Genomic DNA, 24454 nt, shown 5'->3' on the forward strand with positions numbered 1-24454 from the left:
CTCTTTTCAAATATTTCAAAACCCCCCAAAATGGACCTCCACTTCAATATGACTTTGAACCTTCAAAATAGGTGAAAGCAGGATGCAACTTTATGTTCATTTTGTCATGATGGGTCACATTTTATTACTTTCAGATGGCTTATAAGTCACTGCAGGGAAAACTGAGCGGTGTCCATTTGTGGAATTCTTGCCGAATTTTACAGTTCAAGCCAAAGGATAGATGATTGATATGAGACTTACATGTACCACAAGAGGGTTGGAGAGCATCTTGGCGGCTCTATAAAATGGCCAAAAATTAGATTAAATTATCCTGTTTTTGGCGCATGATGATCACCTGGTGATTGCACGAAGGTTGCCGTTTTGTGTTGTAGTATTCATTGCTCATGATGTCATGACCGTTTGAGGACCATTCCTTTTTTGTGTGTAGGGAGTATACGTGTTCAGTCCATTGTTACATGTGGAGAACGCACGGCAGAAGAAAATCAAAAGACGGGATCATGGGCAAAGGACAAAAAGGAACTAATTTGGAATAACATTTAATTATAAACTTAAAACCAGCAAAGCAATAAGTTTAAGCAAAGTAAATCTAGTGTTTTATTTTCTCATGCAAAAACACCGTGAATTTGGACAAGCAAAAGCATAAAAGTAAAAATGTTTACATCAGGGCAGCCAAGTACAATTATACAGTGAAAATTAGCATGCCGGCAAAAACATGTTAATGCACAAAGAGGCAAATTATATTCGGCCGAGCATAATTACCATAAGCAATTACCACAAGCAAGCATCTCCACACCCTGCGCCAGAACAGCCCAGCTCAGACAGGTTGGTCACTGTTGGTCTTCAAGGTTCGGCTTCTTTATGGAGCCACGACACTCAAGGGTCTGGTCCCACAGCTGTGTCAGCCTCTGCCACAATCTGGCAATGAAGAGGAGAAGACGGCACGGAGGTGCTGACCCAACTCTGGCTATTTTGGAATGCACATACTAAGAGCATATACAGTAAAATCTTGATAACTCAAAGTCGGTTGACTCGAAACTCTGCTTAATTGGAAGAATAATTAATTCCCGCCAAAAGAATAGGCTCTTATGAACAAGAACATATCCGTAACACGAACTGCTCACGTTGCCGGATTCATTTACCTCGAAGTTTTTGTGTAAGCAGATCCAAAAGAAACTGCCTCCAAAATACTTCCAGGAAGCGTAAACAGAATGCGGGTGTAGTTCTGAATCATTTCTGACACGCACACTTCATCTTTTCACACCGGAACACTTGCAAGCGCGCTACAGTGACGATCGATCTAGACACGTAAACCATACTGTGACTGCAAAATCCGACTTGCAGGAATTGGCCCAATGGTTACAGTGGGCCCATTGTAGCCAGTGCGTCAGCAGGCCAACTGATGGCTCTTTGCGGTGGCTGCGGCAATGCATTGGAGATCTTTGTGTATGCGTCACATGTACGGAAGTTAAGTCTGGCCTAATGGTCTGGCCCAACTGCTTGCGCTCGCCCTTGCGATGGCTGCCCAATTAGAGCCACGAATCACAGTATGCTCACGTGCAGTGGACCAACCACGTGACTGCAATGCAGAGCTTTTGCGTAGCCAAATCTCACTCCCCAAAAATAAAAAGTTTGAAAATAAAGAACAAACAACAACAAAAAAACAGACACCAATAGCATTTTTGTTTTTACGAAATTTTATTGAAGTGACAAAAAGGTGCGCCCTCATGTGATGAAAAAAGTTTTCTGACTCATCGGGAAACCCTGCCCGAGTACGCATGTGCTAGGCTCTGCGTTGCGGGGCGATATCAGAAAAGGGACCACCACAATGCGTAACACATTCAGAATGCAAAAGAAAGATTTGCCACACAAAGGTACACAGTTTAAATGATTGACAGTACATGTAATGTGTTACATGTATTTATCAGCCGATTGACAACAAAAATCCTCCACAAAAATGTCTTTCTATGAACAAAAACTTGTGGCACCGAAATGTATAAAATAACCACAATGTCATTTCAAAAGTCATCGGGAGATTTACGGTAATTGTGCATCAGCGTATAGGTACATGTTATGATACACATCGTAATATTGACTTAACTTCAAAAGAAATTGGAACCTTCTTTTAACTCGAATTATGGATTACTGAAATTTTTTGTCCATTCCCCAGATATTCAAGGTATTGAGATTTTACTGTACATGTAGGCACTGACTGAGAACAAAACAAATGACTATGGAGTCTTTTAGAGGTTTTTAAAACGTGCGTAATTTCCACACGTACCTTTTTGGGGAGACACAAGGATTGGGATCAACTGGGATCGTAACACCATTCATTTGGGTGTACAGTCTGCATGGTCCAGTATGCAGTTCTGAGTGCTCAGGATTGAGTTGAAAGCCAAGGTGTAGAGCCGGCTGCAGCATGGGTGGTGCGCTCAGCCCTCCTTTGATTCTCATGAATTCAAGGACCTGACATTGTGCTTGAAAATAAGTTTGGTTACACTTACAGGGCAATGATTTTTGTCTTTCTGTGTTCTATGATTTTATGACAACGTATGAAAAACGTACGCCACTTTCTTATTGATAAGTGGTAACATGATCATTGATTGTCAATATTCAGGCCAACATGCTCCATTGCTTTAGACTTTGGATTGTATTGTTTGGAAAGGAGGGTCATTGTACCTGGGCTTGATTATTTTGATTCAGAGTCATGAGAAGTAGTGAGAAGTACCACCAAGTCTGTGGGGAAGATAAGTGGCAAAGTGAAAAATACCAAGTAATGTGGGTGATAGGGTCCAAACCTTAGCCGTGAGTAACGCGTCCATGATAACTGAGCATACTGCATAGAGTACCAAGGTGATTACGTCATGCACCCAATTAGTGTGTAAAAGGCATTAGCGCAAGAACCAGCGCGTGAACCAACACGTGCGCGTACTCCATTCGTTTAAACTGCACTTTCTGGTTCACAGTGATGTCACACTTCAGTACTCCATAGAGATAAAGTAGTGATTTTGACAGGATAATATTGTTTTGCTGTGCTTTCTGCTTAAAGATCAACCCATTAAGTTGCTGTCCTCTTGTATAAGCCCAGGGGCTTCTAGTGCAACACATCAATTACATGTACATGTACTGTGCCTGAACACAGCTGAAGGTGCAGGTCCCTTTTGCTTCACAGACCAAACACCTTGCAGTAAATTTGGGCCCGACTCCATTGAAATGCCATGTGCTTCTTGCCCAAGTGATTAAAGAGAAGCCGCTCGGTGTTGGTGATCTTGTTAAAACTTTGGAAGTGCACAAATTATTGATAACAGCATGATGTTGTGATATGCCATTGTGTGAAAATAGTATTGGGGGTACCCACAGTACCATAATAAAGAGCAAGGTTTTTCGTTAATTTCTCGTAGCCTTCCCCTAAGGGTTGGATTTTGTAAGTTACTGAGCAGAGTTGGCTGCCTGGAAGTCCAAAAGTGCTGTACATTAAGGACAGATTCATCAATTCTTCCCACTTTCTCCCTTTTCAAATGCACTGGAAAGGGCATTCTTGTATGTACATGTTGCTGTTCATTTTATTCATTTACATAAAATGACACTTTCATGTGGAGTTTAGTAATAGACTACAAAGTTTATGGCTCATAGTGAAAATGTTGATTGTTGGCTTATCTTGTTGATTTCTATTCCACTAGTGTATTGCTCAAGTGTTGCCCTCAAATTGGAAAGTAATTCTGGTACATGTACATGTAACTTTGTTTCAAATCAAAGACCCCAGTCCTTTAAAGAGAAGAGAGAAAATACAATAGAGGCAAAAGAAGTCAAACTTTTTGTGGTTTGTATTCTGCATGAGTGCTATTCATGTGGGGGTCATTCTAAAAATTCAGGGTCCAAATGTGTGACATTTCTGTGTCCCTGTTACACCTGATCTGTGTAATTTTACATGGAAATATTGCTGAAATTGACTTGTTTGGCAGGTAATTTGCATTAATGCATCTATGTTTGAAACTAGAGAATGTGTTCTGAACTTACCAAATCACATGTCAGATGTGACAGGGAAATGAAGAAAAATGGACCCCTAGTTTATGAGATGACCCATGTGCCTATTTGTACCACGCCTACAGTACACACACGCATACACACGTTGGTACTTAGAATGTGGAGCAAAGGGCAAAGAAATTTGTCTATGGAGGTTACGTGTACCGGGTACCATGGCCACATCAAAGTATGATAAAGGAGGCAAGGTTGGGGTCATGGCCATACACTCTAATATGTACATGTACTACAAGTGAATCTTTACCACCTGATGGGCACGCGTATACATGTATGCACATAGTAAACTTGCCTGTGCAGGCACTGAATGACATGTACTGGCACAGGGGTATATTGTACCGGTAGGCCTACATGAACTTCATGAATTTTGAACGTGTTTGGTTCCCAAGATTTTCCAAGAAGTCAGCATTATTCATATTTTTCTATTTATTTATTTATTTTTTTGTGGGAGGAGTTGTACTCATCCCAAACATGTCAAGGTTATTGTCAAGTGGCTTTGCCCCCCAATTTGTGGTTACATGTACCTGTACCAGTAGGTGATCCACTGATAATATTCAGATAACTCAATATTATGCAGACTCCATAAAGACTAATGAAAGCCATGTTTGATTCAATATTTCATTCTTTATTCAGAACATCTTCAGGATGTACATGTACCTGTACCCTGTCACCTTGGGTTTTCTCATGAGTGGCCAAACAAATACATTCATGTACGTGTACATGTGTATGTGTACATGTACCAGTGTAGTATGTGTTTAATAGATGTAGGCACATTTATGGCATTTTTTCTCGGGATGTCAGGTTTTGGTATGAAATTTGGGTGTTGTTTGAAGTTTTAGAAGTGAGTTTGGGTCAGTGTTCTAGCTAGGACCATTTTAGTGCCGGGAAAATTTTTGGATTACAAAGCCTAGTGAGTGCAGTTCTTAATGCTTTCTGATGCTTGAAATACGATCCAATTGATACATTTAAATTTTCAGTAATTTTCAGTTCATTTTTAGGGAAATCCGTGCTGGGTGGCACAGCCAATTTCAACCCTGAGTGCCGGGCGGAAATTTTCAGTACCGGGTGGTGCCACCCGGCGCCGCCCACTGCGGCTAGAACCCTGGTTTGGATACTTTGTATTTAGGCAGCACAGAGTAATGGAATAATACAGCTTCAGTACATCTAGGCCTACATGGTCTGGTCTGTTTATGGAAGTAATACATGCACATGTACTACATGCTTGTACATGTATATGTAAGCACTGGTGCCTTTCAGTGAATGAGGGCCCCAGCTGTGCATACCGGGACATGCATGAATGGTCAGCTTCTTGATAAATTAAAGAAGAAAAGGTTGGGATTTGGCATACATGTACATGCAAGAATCCTTTCCTCTACTGTATAAACCGATGGGTGCTTGTACGGTACAGTTACATGTAGCTGTTTGGTTGATTTTGTCATGGTTTGAGATTAGGGGATGAGCAATGTGCAAAGTATCCGGTAAAGCAGTTGTAACAATGGCCAGCAAATACTGTGACTTCTAGTAGCTTACAAGGTATGGGTGTTGTCACAAAATACAATGTAGCTGATATCGGTATTACGCAAATCATGCACTTTTCTGTACCGAGTGCTAACATGTTACAAAATCTGGATGGGAAAAGCCTCTTTAAAAAAGTCACAAATTTTTGAATAGAAAACTTGTTCAAATCTGAAAAAAATCCCAAGAAATCAAACCCCAGTCTAAATGTAATGTTCCCTGGTACTTGTAGCTCGCTCTGGTTTCCTACCACAGTGTCTGCTGTTCTTCAGTGATTACTGATCATGCGACCTCTGTGGATTGCAAAGCAAGGGGAGGTAATCAATCATTTGTGGTGTAATTGCTACATGTACAGTGCAGGCCATACAGGGGCATCCATTTTTGAGCATGAGATTAATTTGCAGGCAGTTTTATATCATGCTGCCAAAGCCATTAGTGGTTTTCATGTTTGTACATACCGACATGTACATGTACTCACATGTATACATGTACATGTACGTGTATTTTACACGTACGTGTATACAGTGTACATGTACTTGTACATGTATACAGTGTATTTGTACATGTATGTGTGTACATGTACTTGCAGAAGTGTACGTGTACATGTAGTTGGCTTCAAAATGTACTGGTTTGGACACAAGGGGCGTGCTGAATTTGTACTACATGTACATGATTAAATGCACTGAACATGCACATCTACCGACAAATTCAACAAGGGTTTACACATGTACAGTACGGCACATCCTTGGGAAGGTTTAAAGAACTGCTCAAGAAATTAAGAACACTTTTAAAAATTTTGTTCATTTTCTGCTGCTGGAAGATTGATCTTTATCTCCTGCCTTCCGAAACAGAAATTCTTTGGAGGGTGTACATTTACATGTAGGTACATGTGCTTGTAATAGAGCAAGGCTTAAATCACAATTCTCAAAAATAAGTGGTCTTGTGGAAAGATTTGCCTACAATGGGCTGTATGGCATGGAAGGATATTACATGGTAGGAACTTCACAGAGGCATCATAAGCAATTACCTTGATGCTCCTGGTCCTTACCTCAATGCCCACTTAAATGTCCCCATAGACAAGTTGATTTTCTAATACAAGTGGCCTGTACAAATGAGAAATTGCCTTGCCCTTTCAACACTGAAGTTTCTGCCCTGATATTACCCATCTTACAATCTTATTTAATGTGCGAGACATACATGTACATGTAGAGCACACATGTAGGTGTCTCCCTCAGCTGAACATTGTTCCAAACTTCCCACATGTATTACAGTTCATTCCAACTTTCACTTTCCTTCCGAATGAGACTTTCATTCTGCTGTCAGTATTTCTGTCATTGGCAACAGAAAATGGAATTTGGAATGTGTACAGTGTACATGTACAGTCATGTACAGGTACATGTATCACTACTCTTGTGCATTTGAGGGAAAAGAATCTTTAACATGACATTTTGCCAGGATTTAAAATGTAAATGTAAGTCCAAACCTCATGCACATATCCTGATACCTTTTGGGTACATGTATATGTACTTCCTGCGCTGCAGAGGTTGGATTTGGACGCTAAGAGTGTGTGGACGTTCGTATGTACATGTACCGTACATGTATCAGGTAGCATTTAATGAGCTGTCTATGGGTCAGATGATCTGTCATGTGCAGCATGTGACCTAGCACATTCGCTGAAATTATGCCAGACATGTTTGTGTAGACTGATGCAGGTACATTCGGCAGATGTGTGACAGAGAGAGTGCGCCGTTGGTTGGTGCCCCATGCCCTCACTGAGACCCTGTGTAAATATCTGCATGTACGTCAGGACGCTAGGTATAGTGCCCTCTCTTGTCCATGCATGGAGTCCATTACATATTTAATTTACAGATCAGCAGATACCACTTTTGTTTTTGTGAGGTTGATGAACATACACACGTTCACAGTATGCTTGGGCGGTTCCGGCGGGTACCTGATTCTACCCAGTTCCAACATCGGGAACCGGCACCGGGTATCAATATTTTTCAGAACCGGGTACCCATAGAGGAGTCAGTTCCGAGTGGTAACTGATTCCTACCAGGTACCCGCAGTAGGGTGTTGAAACTGAAGCCTCACTAAAAGGCTCCATTCCGGTACCGAATTTAAGGGAGGAAACCTCTGAAGGCCGTCCTCTGAAGAGATTTGAAAGACAAGCATTGTTTATCTGCCTCTTCGGTTGAAAAAAGAGAACTTTTTTGTGTTTTTTATCTAAGGGTTGAATAAAATCCCCTAAGTTTTTTATAAAATATAACTGCTGTGTCAAGTGCCGATCGGCAGCCCCCAATCCCACCCCCTTGAGCTTGTTAGTTTCGGTTGCCCCAACATGGATAGTTGTAAACAAGGTGTGACGTGTCAATCAAGGGGACAAAAATAATCAGCCAATGACGATACCACATGTATTCCATCCGGGGATTTGATGCTTCATTGGCTTGCCTTATATGGAATGTTGGGTTTGGTCAGGAAACTAGAAGCACAAGTTTTTTTCTTTTTTGGGCGTAATCATGCACATCTCATGTACAAATTTACAGACCTGTATATGTAAATTGGATAGCAAGGATAATTTTCTGTGACGATTGCTTCCATTAACCCTGCCTTGATTAGCTCTTTAGTCCCCACTCTACCTTGACTCTGCAGACATACATATGTACCGGTACATGCGTGAACATGCGCTTATACATGGGGCCTTGTGGGGTACCGGAACAATGGGAAGTACCCCACGAGGCCAGTTTTTACCTTGTGGGGTACCGAAATTGGTACCCCACAAGAATGTCCCAAAACTGATATTTGGAAATAACTCAAAAAGGGGAAATTTTTGGTGGGTAAAAATCGTCGCAAATTGAAGTGTTTTATACAAGGGATGTACAGTCGAAATTTCAACCCAGGAAAGTGAATTTAGTTTAAATTGGTGTGATTTGAAATTTTTTGCGTGTTGTGTGGGAGTTTTGTACATGAGAACAAAGAAAATACCCCACAAGTATAGCTGTGTAAGGATGGGTGTACATGTGCATGTAGAACCCTCAGTCTGACCCTCTTGATAACGACAGCCACTTTACATGTACATGCAAAGGTACATGTATTGTGTAGTAGTTGCCTGCAGTTAATGAAGACTTTAACAGATGATGCATGGAGAAGTTGTTGTTATACTGAAAATGTGAACATCTTTGCCTCATATCGTACATTGGGAAAAAGTGATACACGTATGTACATGTACGTACATGTATTGCAAGGCTAGAGCTTCACAAGGCATTGTTTGTGGATACGAGGCTCCAGAACTGGTACAAGGGTTGTACTATGGGTGTGTGGTTTGAAAGACCACAGCATTAACTGCTCAGTGTAATTAAAAAATCAATGGTACAGCATCACCTGTGGGACAGTACAATGCACGTACTGTATGCATATGTAATTCATTTTAAAAGCAATCTTGTAATCATTACCAGGGATTGTTGCATACAAAACAGTAGCATTCGTGTACAGTTTCTAGTACAAGCCGGTATAATTGATGCATGAAGTGAATAATACTAGTAAACATGTACTTGAGGGCAGTGCTGGAAAGTGTTGTCACTGGCCCTCATGACAGTGGATCTTGTGAAGTGTCTCTAGAAATTGCCAGCTGTAATTTGCATTCATTGCGTGTATGTACAGGGTACATGTATTGTAGTTTTACATCTGTGAAAATACTTCCTATCAATGATGCGCACAGTTCCTTGAATTCACTTCTGTTTTTGCTTTGGCCATTATGGATAATTAGTCATGTGGAGGGATCCATTTGCATGTAGATTGTGTGATGCCTCGTACCTTGCTCACTGGAAGAAATGACTCACCTGTTGTGTGGTACCTGAACTCCCCCTCTGTGTGTGAGCTACATGCAGTACCACACATTCTGAGGGCTTGGTACGGAAATTTATGCAACATGTGCTTTTGCTCCAGTAATTGGTAAAATCCGAGTAGTGTGAAGGGAAAACAGATGGATTAAACACTTGCTAAAATTGCGTAACTTGTAGATGGTACATCACTGTACTTATACATGTGTAAGCAGTTGCATATCTTGTACAGAACTCAGTGTGATAAATTATGAAAGGCAAGGCTTATCCAAAGACGCTTCAGTCTACCATATTTAGCACATTTACTCGAGACATTTTCTTCATCACCCTGCATTTGAAAATTTACTAGTTGACCTGAATTGATGTTCTGAACAGTGGTGTCAAAATGCGTACATCGGCAGAAATTTATCTATATATTCAAGAAAGGTTGGTGAAACCAATTTTGTTTCAGGAGGCTGCGACTTCCATGTCCTCTCCCCTACAACCCCCCTCCCATCCCCTCCCCAAAGTTCTTCCAGGGGTCAAAATCTACCTCAGTTTTTGGTAAATCCTTTCTCAGTGAATAAACCCAAAGCATACATTTTGAGCACCATCGGTATCTCCTTACCACAAAACAAAGGGTATCCCCTAAAAAAGAAGACAAGGATTTTAGAGTGAAAATGGGTGTTTCACAATAGTGCGCCAGCAAGGTTCGCAATGCGGTAGCTATTGTACACAGTGCACATTTGAAAAGGGTCAACATGATTCAGGCATTTTGATTGGCCAACGCCTTGCAAGCTTGCACTCTCGTGAAACACCCGTATTGCTCATGAATTTTTCCCCCACATGTAGGTATATTGTACATGTACAAGTATGTATACATCCATACATGTACTTCATATGAAAGTGCTTTTTGTCCAGTTCCATTTGATACCAGCAAGATGATGTTTGGGTTATGCATGACCGATCTGTGACAATCTGAATTGGCGATGTCAAATTTGGCTTTGTTGCCAAGATGTGGTTGTCAGAGTTGGGTGCTAGTAGTCTGCACAGTGCATATAAATGTACCAGTACCGCTATACTGTGCACCTGCTGGGGTTTTGTTTTTGTTTGTCATTTTAGTACGCTGTGGGAGAGTGTCTGTGTGACGTGCCCATGGATGCATTTATACTAATTCTTACAGAGAATTTGACTTAAGTTATGTTTCAACTGTGGTATGAGCAACATGTTTCCTAAATCGTTAACTGTTGTGTCAACTTTCTTCCTGTATGTATTTCTCCTCATTGCAACTTACATGTAGCTACATGTAGCTGTCAGTGGGTTCGCATTGTATTGTGTGATAACTACCCAATCATGTGGTCAGTTCCGGTATTTGATCACAACTGGGTTGTGACTAACCCCCATTGCAAACCGGTACTTGATCAGGTGACGGTGACATGCTGGTCTGCTGTTGATGTCATGAAGCTTGCTCTTTATTGTGTTAAGTTTTGGGAGTTTCTACAGGTCTCCTTGAAAAGCCCTCTTTACATGGATGCCTTTTCCCATCAGCCAGTGTTAAGTACAAAGTACTGTACATGCACAGTATCAATACGTGTTAGTTTTATGAATGCATTGGTATACCGGTACGTGCATGCATGTGCACATATTAGTGAAATGTAAAATAAATTTTTTTGATTCTGCAGTCTTGGTACAGTCTGTACACAAGGCAAGGGTCACAGAAGCATACTGGTGCATATGCAATATTTTGCAATTCCATAGAGTGACTAAGACTGGTGCTCAGGCACATGTAAGTGTACATGTATCTAGTGAAGAAATGAATTTCAGCGCCGCATTAAGTTTATGTACAGTAGATTCTTTCAGTGCCATTATTTTCAGGGTGAAATATGCAGCACCATGTTTGTACATTTGATCCTCCCTCATTCCTCCGCCCTCTCCCTTCCACCTCCCCCCCCTCCATGTTGCAACTGTGAGGTCATCAGACATACATGTACACTGGCTGTTCACATACAGGGTACTCAGAATTTTCCAGGAAAGAAGGCAAGGTTTCCTGTTTCCAGATTTAATATAGTATAAGGCCTTGAAACTTGGCACTCGTGACTGAAATCAACGTATCTGGCAAACAAAAGCTTTTGGGAAGTGGAAACAGTGAAAAAAAAAAACCCATTTGTCTCAACATCGGCCTCCTGTTGCCAGGCACTAGACAAAATAAATTGTACTCGATGTGGGTGTTTCGAAAAAAATTTGCAGCCAAACTGAAACATAATGAGTCAATGAAAATACTTTATGCCTGTACATGTAAATGTACGGTGTCTGACCCATTCTGTGAACATACACTGTACAAAAAATATGCCTGCAGTATGTGATAAGCCAGGTTTAACAAGATGTACTCCTGCTCAGTCACTATGGTCACAGAGATTAGATTTATGAAGCTTGTTGTGTATTTCCATGTACATGTGTGCACTAGACATGGACCTGTAGCATCACATTGATACATGTTTGCAGTATTGTATGTACGTACTAGTAGGCACTGTATAACATTTTCATGTACATGTACATTGTATGAACTGCTAAGCTGTCACCTCAGCCATGCCTGTCAGCTCAAGCATGGCTAACTTACCAGCATGTTTCGTCCTTGTGTTGGTTTAATTGTTGCACGTGCCCATATAGAACAGAAAGAGGAACGAGACTTGGTAGTGTGAGTTCATCAGCATGTTTTGTTTCCGTGCAAGGTAGATAAAAATTGAATTGATACGCAAGCACGTTGGCAACAGAAGGAAGAATAGACTTGACCATGTAAATTCAAGGCTCATTTCAATTCCACATTAAAAGGGGAAAAAATGACGCGGCCCCGCATGTTAAATTTCTTATCTATTGGCACAGCTACATTAATACTGTTGAACTGCTGCATTTCTGATCAAGTTTTCCTTTTCTTTTTCTCTACTGTTTTATACTGCAGAGAAATTCCATGATAACTCACACTTCATTTAACGGTGATGTGACATAAATTTGGAGCTGTTATTTTATGTCTGCTTGGTATCAAGGTTACATACATTTTACATACAGAAAGTATTTTGAAAACATACATGTAGTAACAAAAATATGAAAAAGAATTCAGCGAACTCTGAAAAAAAAAATTTTGCCAAAAAAAGGATGTGGCAAAACTTAAACACCTTTGATTTGAAAGCCTCCGCAAACACTGCATTGCTGGCAGAAAGTTTATGGTACTGTGCGTTCCATGATCATTTTTACACAAAACAAGTACTACTGAAATTTTGGAGACACGAATTCCGATACATTGTACTTGGTGTTTCAGTAACTCATGCATGTCCATCATCCATGCATGGGGCCGTTGATAACAAAAATTACTTTACAGTGCAATCATATGCACTCGTGCTCACAGTTATCAACATACATGCACAAGTTAAAAAAGTGTATTACAAACAATAATTCAACAAGGTAATAAAATTTTTTTAGACCACAGAACACACTGCAGTACATTACATCTCAATGGCATACATGTATGTATGCAAATGAAAGGTATTTTTTCCCCTTTTGATTCAATACAAAATTTGTTGTTTTGGTGCTTGGGTTCAGTTTGTAGACATGGCCACTTTTCCGCTGAACTTCCCTTCAAGAACCCAGAATTGAGTGGTAATGTTGTGTTCTTTGGAGCAGCAAGACCTGTTTCTGCCTCACTACACGTTTCACAGATTGCCAGCCCTTGGTTTGCAGTTGCTGTTGCCTCAGTGTGTGGGAGCATATCTGTGCTCTGAGCTTCACCCCTAATAATGGCCTATCCGTGCATATTATTTGAGGCCTCCCCAGTGAAATCTGTGGCATTGTACTCAAGCTCTTAAACGCCATGGTTATATCTGAGTGGCTCGGCCTGTGGGAGGGCGAGGAAAAGATCTAGTACGTCTGAGTGGCGTACACAACTTGTTGAGGACAGTGACTGTATATAATACACAGCACCTTCAGGGACCATCAGGTGTAGAAGGAGGTACCAAGCTGAATGCCTCGAGGCATCTAATGCTTTTACATTTAAATGTGTTGTACTTCGAATGCAGCATGTACATCAAATTTTTTTTCTGTGAAGTTTTTGTTTTTGAAGCCTGGGCAGCTGGGTGCCTCATATTTTTCTCCCGCTTTTCAAATGCCCATGATGATGAAGCCAACAGAAAAAAAGGTTATGTTTCCTTTTTCCCTATCTACCCTGTTTTGGACATTACAGTCCTAAAGGTTATTTTATAAGGAGTAGTTTGGGAAAATGTTAAATTGGAAGTAAAGAAAAAGCATTTAATTTGTGTGAGTGTGGTGCAGAAAGGTTCCATGAACATGTACTTATTTATGCACGCAACTTGTACCCTTTAAGGTGTTGCTTATTTCATTTGAAACAAATGTCACCCGACCTCTCCTGCCGCTATTTTGAACCAGTATAAAACAGGTGCCAAAAATATATGCATTTCCTACCTCTATATAACCTACTGGTACATGTAGTTTTGGATGCCATGTACCGGTAGTGCATCAACCAACATTTTCGGACCCACACTGTGCAATGATACACACACCAGCGATAAACATGGTATCGAACCTTCTGCTTTCTGTTGTCCATGGAAAATCAGCAGTGTATGATGATGAGATGAGATACATGCATCACATAACTTGGCTCAATGAGTAGCATCATGTCTATAGCATGCCAACATAAATGGGTCATTCCGTGAGGTTGGGACACAACTTGTGGCGGTGTCCTTTTATTACCTGACATGACCTGTAGCGTAGGTCATTTACTCTGTAAAAATAACACACCTTTATATTCAGCCTTGCAAGATGTATAACAATGTCAATTTGGAATCCAAATGCAGGGAAATAGCTGTTCGTTTTTACGGAGCCCATGTACCAGTAACAATTGACACTGTCACAAATTGTGCCCCAACCTCATGGAATGACCCAAATGAAAGGTGCATATTTTTGATGTCCCGGTACCCTAACGTGTCGCCTTCGAGCTTTGTGAGAGCAAAATTTCACCTCAAATTTTACGCATGAAATTTCATCTCGCTGTTAACATTCCTGGTGATAAGTCTTAGTTTATGTACCCGCTACTAAGTTCCAACGAAATTCTATTTTTGACTGATTTTCAGATTTTTTTTTCAGTGCACAGTAAACTCTTTTAAAATGTGCCCCTAAATGAAATAATTTTCGTTCAAACTCAAGTTGGGTGCAGGAGTGGCAATAATAATGATTTATCAGAATTTATGATCAACTTTAGAGAAATTTTTAAATTTCAATTTCAGATTTTCTTAGATTTGTTCAAGTTGAGAACATTCATGTTGAGAACACACAGCTGAATTTGTGCTGTATTTTCAAACGCCAGCATTTTTAAATTATAGGTTGAATTTAACGACACACTGAAATTGTTCAGAAAGTGTTCAACAGCATATATTGAGGAAATACTGGTCAACTGGCCAATTTGGAAATTTCTAACAAAGAAGCTTGTCAACACTGCAGAAAGAAAGTCAAGGGAAACGTGCAAGGGTGCAATGCTACAGGATCGATTATTTAACAATTTCAAAATACACAAGTACATTTTCATTCAACATACATTCATGTACTGCACATACGTATACACTTGTACTCCTGTATCAGTACGTTTATGTGGTCATGTGCTTGGAAATTTCTACTGTAGAAATGTTTATCATACAAGCTTAAGGTACGAATCACTTAAAAAGAAACAAGAGTGGTTGGAATCTTTATCACTGTAATAGTGGCCCAGTGAGATCTGTGCACATGGTACACATGTACACATAAATGTATTAGACACTCATGCTGTCTCCAGATACTGTATACAGAACATGTATTTTTGTATTACGTCGTATGAGTACTCTGAGCAGTACTGATTGTAGGCTGGAACATGTTGGTGACAGGCATGTGTGAAATATCAGACAGGATATCCAAGTTATGCACAGGCATGGTACATGTACATGTATGTGAGTGAGCAAGGGTGTGTCTTTCATTAACACATTTCGAAGACATTTTGTCTGCTTGACACACACTGTGTCCACACAGATGTACATGCACTGATACATGCATATTGCAAGCTACATGTAAGGGACTATGGGTGACCAAAGTGACTACACATGCATGCACATGTACAGTAGTTTGTACATGTAGTGAAATGAAATGGTTGGCCCAGCTTCTGTTCTCTCTGCCACTGCTGTGAGAGGAGCGCAGTCCACAGAGCCTATGGGCATGAAGAGATACTGGTTGCAAAGCAATGTCTGAGCCCTCCCTACAATGCAGGGTGTAATGCATGTACATGTACCATACGTCCTTGCAGTTATCTTTGGGGGACGTCCTTGCAGATATCCTGGGGTACATCTTCGGAGTTATCCTTGGGGGACGTCCTTGCAGATATCCTGGGGTACGTCCTTGCAGTTATCCTTGGGGTATGTCCTTGCAGTTATCCTTGGGGTACATCTTTGCAGTTATCCTTGGTACACATACATGTACCCCAGTAACTGTAGGCCTGTAGATAACATACATGCACTGTACATGTACATACATGTATGTATACCCTGGTATCATCAACAAATAAAATGTTCATTGTTGAATTTCTGGGAGTACTGTCGCTAAAAGCAATAAAACATTAACCTATGCTACTTTTTGATTAGGTCTGACAAAACATTTAATTTAAATGTACACGTACATGTATGTACATGTATTGTACTTCATTTACATGTACATGTACATGTTTGTAGTACACCGTACACAAGTACTGCAAGTCTGCACTACTGGTGTACCGGTACATGTATCATGTACTTGTAGCTGTGTACGCATACATTTATGTACCAGTAAGTACAAAGTGTAAAAAAGAAATGACAGTTGTCAGCCCTCTAGTCCTCAATCCTTCATTTGCAATATGATTTAATGTAACACCCTAGGGAGCCAGGGTTAAATACATGTAACTGATGAAATTATTGTTGACAAGCACACTGGGTCTAAAGACAGTTATGGCTCTGTAAGCTCACTGTTTTACATGTAATTGGGCAAAGCTCACACAAGTTGACACAATGTACACACGCACAGTAGCTGTTCATCAATTCAGTGCACAACATCGCAGAGCTGCGATGACCTAAATGAGAACGTGTCACAGACCCGAATTTGGACCTACTTCAAAACAGGACTCTGCAACTTGATTTGAAATTGAGATCATGGAATGTTGTTTTCCTTTGAATATAACTGAACTCAAACTTAAGGTTACAATCACTCTTTTCATGCATTATTTATGTATAGCACTACCGGTACCAAGTTACTGGTACACGTACATTTTATCATTAGTGTGCTCAAATGACACTTTCTTCCCGTTAGTCAATTGATAAGACAGGTCTAATATGCTGTAATGTACATAAACGAGCAGTGTTACCAGTATAAGGTATGTATTTGACTTTGTACATACCGGTGTATATTACAACATATCAAACATGTCCAATCATCTATCAACTAAAGATCTACTGATCTGTATAGTCAAAGCATGGTACAGTAAAGTACATTGTTTGACATTCTGGGACGGTACATGTATGTGTGTACATGTACCGATACATGTACATGTATGTGCTCCTGGGTAATGAACAGTTTATTCACATGTGCTGTACATGTTCATGTACATTACTTATACACATAAAGCCAGTGCACAAGTGTTCATGTACATGTACATGTTTTCATCTTCAAGCAAACTTGAATTCTCAGTTCTGATTTTTCAGTCCATGGCAACAAACAGTGTGATACATAAGTGACCTGCATACATGTCCATGTATATACCTGTATTGCACGGTTCTTTTCATAGTATACCCAGCATAATGCACTATTTGGACGTTAAAAGCAGAAGGCCTAGCAGATAGCGGTACACACAGAGGCCTCTATAACATCTTCACTGCACTCAAATTTGCTTGAAGATAAATTTGTTAATACACTCCCACTCGTGGATCACAGAATAATGTACTCTACAAGTAGTACATCTGTGTCCCACGTACATTGTACATGTACAGTACCTTCACGGTATACCAGACATACACAGTACAGTATTCTGTGTTCCACTGGCGCTCGTGTGATATATAATACATGTATGTACACACTATTTGTAAAAGTTATCATGCTACAGTGTTAAAGATGATGTTCTTTGCCAGTCCTTCACTTGAACAGCACGTATGCTGTGCGCTGCATCCATGTGAATACATTGCATTTGAATGTTGTTTCCCATCTCAACCCTTGAACAGGTTTGTCTGCGTGGCATACACAACTACCTCCATCACATTCGTGCGTACCGCAGACTCGTGCATGCGCGTAGGAATCATTCTTAAAAGGAAAGAAATCCCTTGAATCCATCATGTCTCCCTGCATCCAAAGCTAATAAAAACACCGAAGAGAACAATAATAAACTGGTGTAAATTCAAGTGCTTCCAGCTTAAGTAACTCCGCAGAAATGTTTACACGGTGTCCAACAAATCAATCACGTCGCATATTCTTCTGTCACCTTTTTAGCCTCACACAGAACTATCTTTGGTGACGTTTACACTGTAAATTTAGAACACATGCATTATGTGTATCATGCGATGAGATTAAATAAAAAGAGTCATTTGTCATCCCATTCCAACTTGTTGAATTTCGTTTTTTTACAAATTTTTACAATGTCAACTTTATTCCTGTGGAAATCGCAACCTTGAAACAACTCTCGGATCAACAGTTAGCAGAAGTTACCGGTACAACACATAAAAAGATCTGATTTTTGGACATTGTATTTTGAGAGATTTCTTTAAAAAAATATTTGATAACTACTGTAGTTTCCATGATTGCATCACATATACATGTAGATCTACTTGTACATGTACATTGGTCCGGTACACAAAACTAGACAAGCCCTGTTCCCTCTGGACTCTTTGATGACAGTGCGTTCAGATGATCAATTAGACAAATCTTGTTCCAGTTCCATACAGTACTTCAATAGTGAGAGCAGAGATCTATCCACTGAGCACATAATGCAACAATATCTCAATATTTGCTCACATCGGAATACAGTAGAGTATGTACTGGTACACGTACATGTACATGTATGCACGTGTAATGAGTATGGGCTTTGCATTCACAGAGTTTCAAAGGTCCTGGCCGTTAATAAATTCTGTGTGAAAAATCAAGGAGCGTCAATGTGACATCTACATGTACAGTACATGTAGTTATCTACTAGCAGTTTGCTTTGAGTGATTATTTGGCCTGGCAAGTACAAACTCCACTACCTTGGCTTTGGTTGAATTGGAGAAAAATTGCTACTTGAGCCTACATGTAACAGGGTATTGAAAACTGATAAGACATGGCAATCTGTGCTCTCCTCCCATGCTGATTACATATCGTCTGGTTCCCAAGCAGAACGCTTGAGTGAGTCAGTATAGCATTGGTATAGACCTTGTAACCAGCCTGTTCGGTGCAGATCCATACCAATAAGTACTTACATGTACATGTACTTTATTCAGGCATACTGGGCCACGGTGCACTTTGACCCAATCCTCAGCATTGTTCCCTATTGGGTTTCTTTTATCTCTGGTTTTGAGAACCCATTGCACTTGCAGTTGCCATTAAGTTGTTTTCCTTTAGGCACAACAATTTATGTGTACAATGTACATACATATCCCCTTCCCATTTGCCGTGTTTGGAATCTTGATTATTAAATTAAACCTACCAATATTTTAAATCTATTGTTCACAATTTCTTCATTGATAAGCCCTCAGCTCATAGTTCAGGAAGCTTTTGGTGTGGTTCTACACAAGCTTCATGTTCACTTGAGGAGGGTCTTTACTAAAGCACAGTCTTCAATTGCAGGCTCGTTTGGGTCCTCGATGTCAGCACAGTTGCCGAAGTCAGCCGTGATCGCTTGTGTTACCCATGTAGGCCTGCATATCGGAGCTTGTTGCAGAGAGAGCACTCGATCCCTTTAATAACACCTGATAAGTCAGATTACATTTAAATAATGGGTAAATAGGGAAGCACAGACTTTCTTCCAAATGCTGGTACACACACACACACACACAAAGAAAGAGCGGAAAAGTTTAAGAAACCTTAGATTGGAGACCTTTACAAGTACATGTAATCATGTCATACAGGTAGATCTGCACTGGTACATTTGCATGCCATAACAGTGTAGATTCACTCGCATCATTTAGTTCTACGGTATCGTACACATGTACATTTAGAAATGACGCTTTTAGCTTATGGTGTAGTCCATATGTCATCTGTTGGTATGACCATTTTCAGAACTGTAGACACAATAAAGCCGTGTTCCCATTGGACATTTTCTTCCGTGGGTGTACAGAAACTTACCGCGACATTCCTTCGTGTCAATCTACCATGCATTCCCACATGGACTTTTTAAAAAAACCGTAACGGAATGTTTATTCGCTCTGCTAAGCCCACCAGTAATAAGACCAGCTGATTACATTGCCTATGTGTATCTCGACCAAATCGGTGTGTAGCTTTATCCAACACGTTTCACAGTGTGTGTGTGTATGGCATGCTGCTGTACTGTAGCACGGAGCTAGCTAGAGACTGGGAACCATACAACCATTTTCGCGTGCCTGCTTTCAATCTCTGTATTGGCAGTAGTCTGCTTCATATGTTTAGCGTGGTCGCGGTCAATCTACATTGTATGGGAACTGTTCCCATTGGGTTTTCTTGCACCTGTGCTAACTTACTGTGGCTGTGCCGAAATCTTCCGTGACCCTTTTCGGCCTGTTAGTTTTACATCTCAATCGCAGTAAGTTGACAGGGACGTTAGTTTACGTTGTGTTCCCATTGGATTTAGTTTTGTAATTCTACAAGAAAGTTGCTGTAAGTTAACCAAAAATAGTCCAATGGGAACATGGCTTAAAATGATACAGACAATAAAATGCCGGGCAGTTTTGAGGTGTAAACAGCAGGACTTTTATTGAGGGAGGTTTGTGCCCTCAAGCTTGGGGTCCTGTTGTGAAAAATCTAGTCAGAGGGACCATTCTGCTACTAACATGGAAAACTGAATTTACAAAGGTCATGCAGGTGTGCAACCATGAGTAAACCTTTTAAACCTACCGGTACATGTACATTACTCATTGCATCAAGTGAATGGATGGTAAAAAACAGGCAGTTTTGTTTGTGCACAGACCTATGGGCAAAGTGAACCAGTTTAGGCCAGAGTTACCCTTATTAAATATTCACATGTTTAACATACGGCAGTGGGGGGATTATTGCATTGGTCATTCATAGTTTTTCAAAATAAAATATTAAAGATATCGGAAAGAAGAATGACTTGCCGACCCCAGCAAGCTGGGTGGTCGAGGGGTTAAGACATCTGCACTAGTAAGCAGGAGGTCGTGGGTTCAAGTCCCACCGGAGTAAGCTTGTGAGGTTTTTTCACGAGCTCTCAGACAAGCACTGAGCATACAGTACTTATTAACCCTAACAGTCCTCAATCCTTCACCTGTTGGAGGACTGAGGACTATTATGGTTAATATACGTTGGGTAAGGGCAAAACTCGTTATATATAATTAACATCTTCTTAACGCAAAAATACATCTGGAAAAGAAGAATGATGTAGGGAATCCCTAACGCCAAACAAAAGAATAGATGTGCTTCTTATTACCATGATTACATTGAAGGAAAATAGGTTGGGTAGGTGGGTAGTATCATAATTTCTTCTAAGTTTTTGGGTCAAAAATTTTAGGGTGGGGAATTTTTTTGAAAGAACACCTCTAAGGAAAACATGTTTTCTCTTTTTATCTGTTTAAATAAATATGGAAGCATCCAAATCGAACGCAGTGTCAGTTTTCTTCAGAGCTCAACAATAACAAGCTTAATTAAAAGGGCTTTTTATCTGTTCATACCAAGATGCAAATTCTGAATGTAGATTGCCTCATTTGGAGAAAACAGAAAATGAGGGGAATCCTCGCCCTGTATTTGTAGTGTAGCCAAACAACGCATGTAGCTGTTTATACACAAGGCTTGCGCTTTGAGCTGGCTGGTTGCACATCAGGTACGTATCACTGAACGCAGGTACATGTATCGGTACAGTGTACAGTAGATTAAGTCACGTGGATTACAGAGCTCTAGTACTGTTGGTCTTGGCCACGTTTGTGAGCCTGCCGCACTAGCGCTTGGTGACATCGTAAGAAAAATTGTACTTACATTGTGGTTCCATGACAAAGATGATCTGAAGTAAAAAAGTTCAGGTATTTTTCATGGCAAGAATGGAAACATGGGCGTAAGTATTTGTGCCTTTCTTTGTAATTTAGGGGCTCATTTTTAGACAAACAGGCACTTTTTAGCTTCCTGCGCCATCTACATGTATTTTCAAGGCCTGTGAAGATTTCTACCTCTTTGTATTTTTATTTAGGGTGGCAACAAATTTTTTTGAGACTGTATCTGGTTGTGAGTTGATGAGCAGGTACAAAGTACTTGAGATAACATAATAGAAAAAAATACATTTGAGTAATTACTCCCCAAAAGTTTGTGTGTAAAATGCATTGCTTTTTGTCATCCCATGCCTTGATCAATTGAGACTGTCCAAAAGGGTTTTTTTCTTACATAGGATGCCACCTTGTCATATGGTAGATGGCCCGCCGGCTGGGCCGCAGAGAGAGGCTAATCTCAGAGAGACTGGATTTGCAGTTGGCACCGTAACCTGTCTGATTTGCAGAGAAGTTACAAGCCTTGTACATGTACATTCCTGATCCTCAAGTGGTGAAGGCACTTGTCCTTGTCCTGTACATGTACACGAACTGCTGCAGGGCTTGGAATTACGTACAGCAGCAACTCATCCACTCTTGCACGCTCATTGCTTGTCATCTGCAATCCTGGACAAAATAGTTGGAACACCTTGTGGCAAGCGCAGTAAAAGGATCCCCCTCTCCCCCATTCAATGTTGCGGTCATTTATTGGACCAAGATTAAGCCCAGCTTACCCAATGAGAAACAACATTGACAGCGGGCGAGGGGGAGGCATGTTCCAACGAGATTTGTCCAGGATTGTCGCTAAAAAGTCCGCCCAATCTTAATAGGGAGTGTGTACATCTCGCCCTTAAAAAATGCATACTGAGCCTCACAAAATCCAACAGGTTCATGTGCTTGTCTATGTACATGTACTTAAACATGCAGGCTACTTTAAACTCCAACAGAATGAGCCCGTTGGAGTTTGAGTGATATGGTATGGATGGGTCTATGCAGTATAGGATGACTTGCACTGAACAGTACCAAACCTGACGAAATCAAGCATAGTCCAACAATTGGTACAGCAAGCCAGACACTGCACACAGTGACCCGTGTGTGTCCCAACTCACACAGAATCCAACATCATCTCCCTGGGCCTTTCATCCCAAGTCTCACAAAATTCAACAACAAGTTCCTCAGGTACGGTACCACACCTGCCGAAACCTCACAAAACCTGCTGTTGGAGTATGGCAGGTTTGGGCAGTTAGGGTTAAATAACTATGTATTTACATATACATGTACATGTACTTTCTTTGGGGGGGGTTATTATGCTCTTGATAGGGCATACAACCACATTTTGCATATAATAGTCATTATTTATTCCACTCCATAACCATCTAATGCCAACAGCATCACACGGCAGTGCCTAAAACAGCAATGCGGCAAAAGCCCGCCCTCCTGGACCCACACTAATGACACCCACTTTCCACTAAGACACTCAGACAATCCTGAACAAAATAGTTGGAACACCTTGTGGCAAGCGCAGTGAAAAGATCCCCCTCTCCCCCATTCAATGTTGCGGTCATTTATTGGACCAAGATTAAGCCCAGCTTACCCAATGAGAAACAACATTGACAGCGGGCGAGGGGGAGGCATGTTCCAACGAGATTGGTCCAGGATTGTAGACTGTACAAGCATGTTTGGGTTTGCCCATCACACATGTGCATGTGCTCGTCTGTGGATGGTTAAGCCAGTGTGCGGCAGAGTTGTGTATGATGTTTGTTTAACCTCACAACTCCATGTGCTTGTAGCTAACCATACTAAGTCTTTTGGGAAGCATAGGGATGTACTGTGCATGTATGTATGTACTACCAGCATATGTACCTGTACCGGTACATACAGTGTATGCTGATCATGACACAAGACTGTGCTCCATACTGTACATGTTCATATGCATAATTTATATGCAAGGTCAGGTTGCGACATTTATTGTTCATAATGGTGTGAACTAGGACCAGAAAATGTAATAGAGTGACTTTCACCTCCTTAAGTGTAAACACAAGTAATACACGTACATTGAGACTTCAAAGAGCACTTGCAGTTTTTGACGAACAGTGTTAAAAATCATTTGACCACTTTCAGTATGGTTAGTTCACTTAGTTTGAATAGTTTTGGGTCATTATACACATATGTATTTGGGGTACAGTTGTTCATGTGGCCCTGTCACATCTTAAATATGATTTTTGTAAGCTTAGGATCCATTTTTTTTTTCAATTTCCAACATTAAGTAGTGTAAAGTACCTTTTAAGTCAATTCCAGTGATATATTCTATGTCACACAGTTTGGGTGTAACAGGGACACGATATATCACAGCTGATCCCAATTATTGCATGACCCGTGTAGAAGGTTCACAAATGTCACCTAAATCATTTGACTCATCCCACGGTCTAGTGCAGTAATGTTAACATTTCCCCAATGACTTAGACATCTGATGTCATGTGAGCACTTAACAGTGGTGTTCATGTGAATTTGTAACAACCGCATGAAGTCTCTCTCACAGCAGTTTTATAGTGGAAATCTTCTGTAATGCGTTCTTTTTAATTCTCTTGAACGTCCTACAGCCGACTGCTCTCAGCTGCAACCTCACTAAAGGCAATGTCACTAAGATGGCCGAGAGTTCCTGGCGCATGTTTTTCTATGTCATCTCCTGGTCCTACGTCGCGTATGTGGTCAGTCAGTCAGAATTTGATATATTTGGGGATCCACCATCTATCTTTAAAGGTGAGAATAGACAAAATCAGCCGGCCACTTACCCCCCACAAATATGCCCCTCCCTCCACAAAGTTATTACCCCTACACTGTACATGT

The 24454-nt window shown here is 40.6% G+C and overlaps 1 protein-coding gene across 1 annotated transcript in view; it reads left to right on the plus strand.

Moving 5' to 3' along the window:
* cers1 (ceramide synthase 1) overlaps positions 1 to 24454 on the plus strand; it is a 39940-nt gene that overhangs the window by 2821 nt on the left and 12665 nt on the right. The window contains exon 2 of the mRNA XM_022244119.2: positions 24208 to 24367. Coding sequence (XP_022099811.1) covers positions 24208 to 24367 — 160 coding nt within the window. The remainder of the gene's footprint in view (positions 1 to 24207; positions 24368 to 24454) is intronic.

This window comes from Acanthaster planci, linkage group LG08, assembly GCF_054643075.1.
Source record: "Acanthaster planci isolate LZ-2023a linkage group LG08, COTS_SCS, whole genome shotgun sequence".
Lineage (NCBI taxonomy): Eukaryota > Metazoa > Echinodermata > Asteroidea > Valvatida > Acanthasteridae > Acanthaster > Acanthaster planci.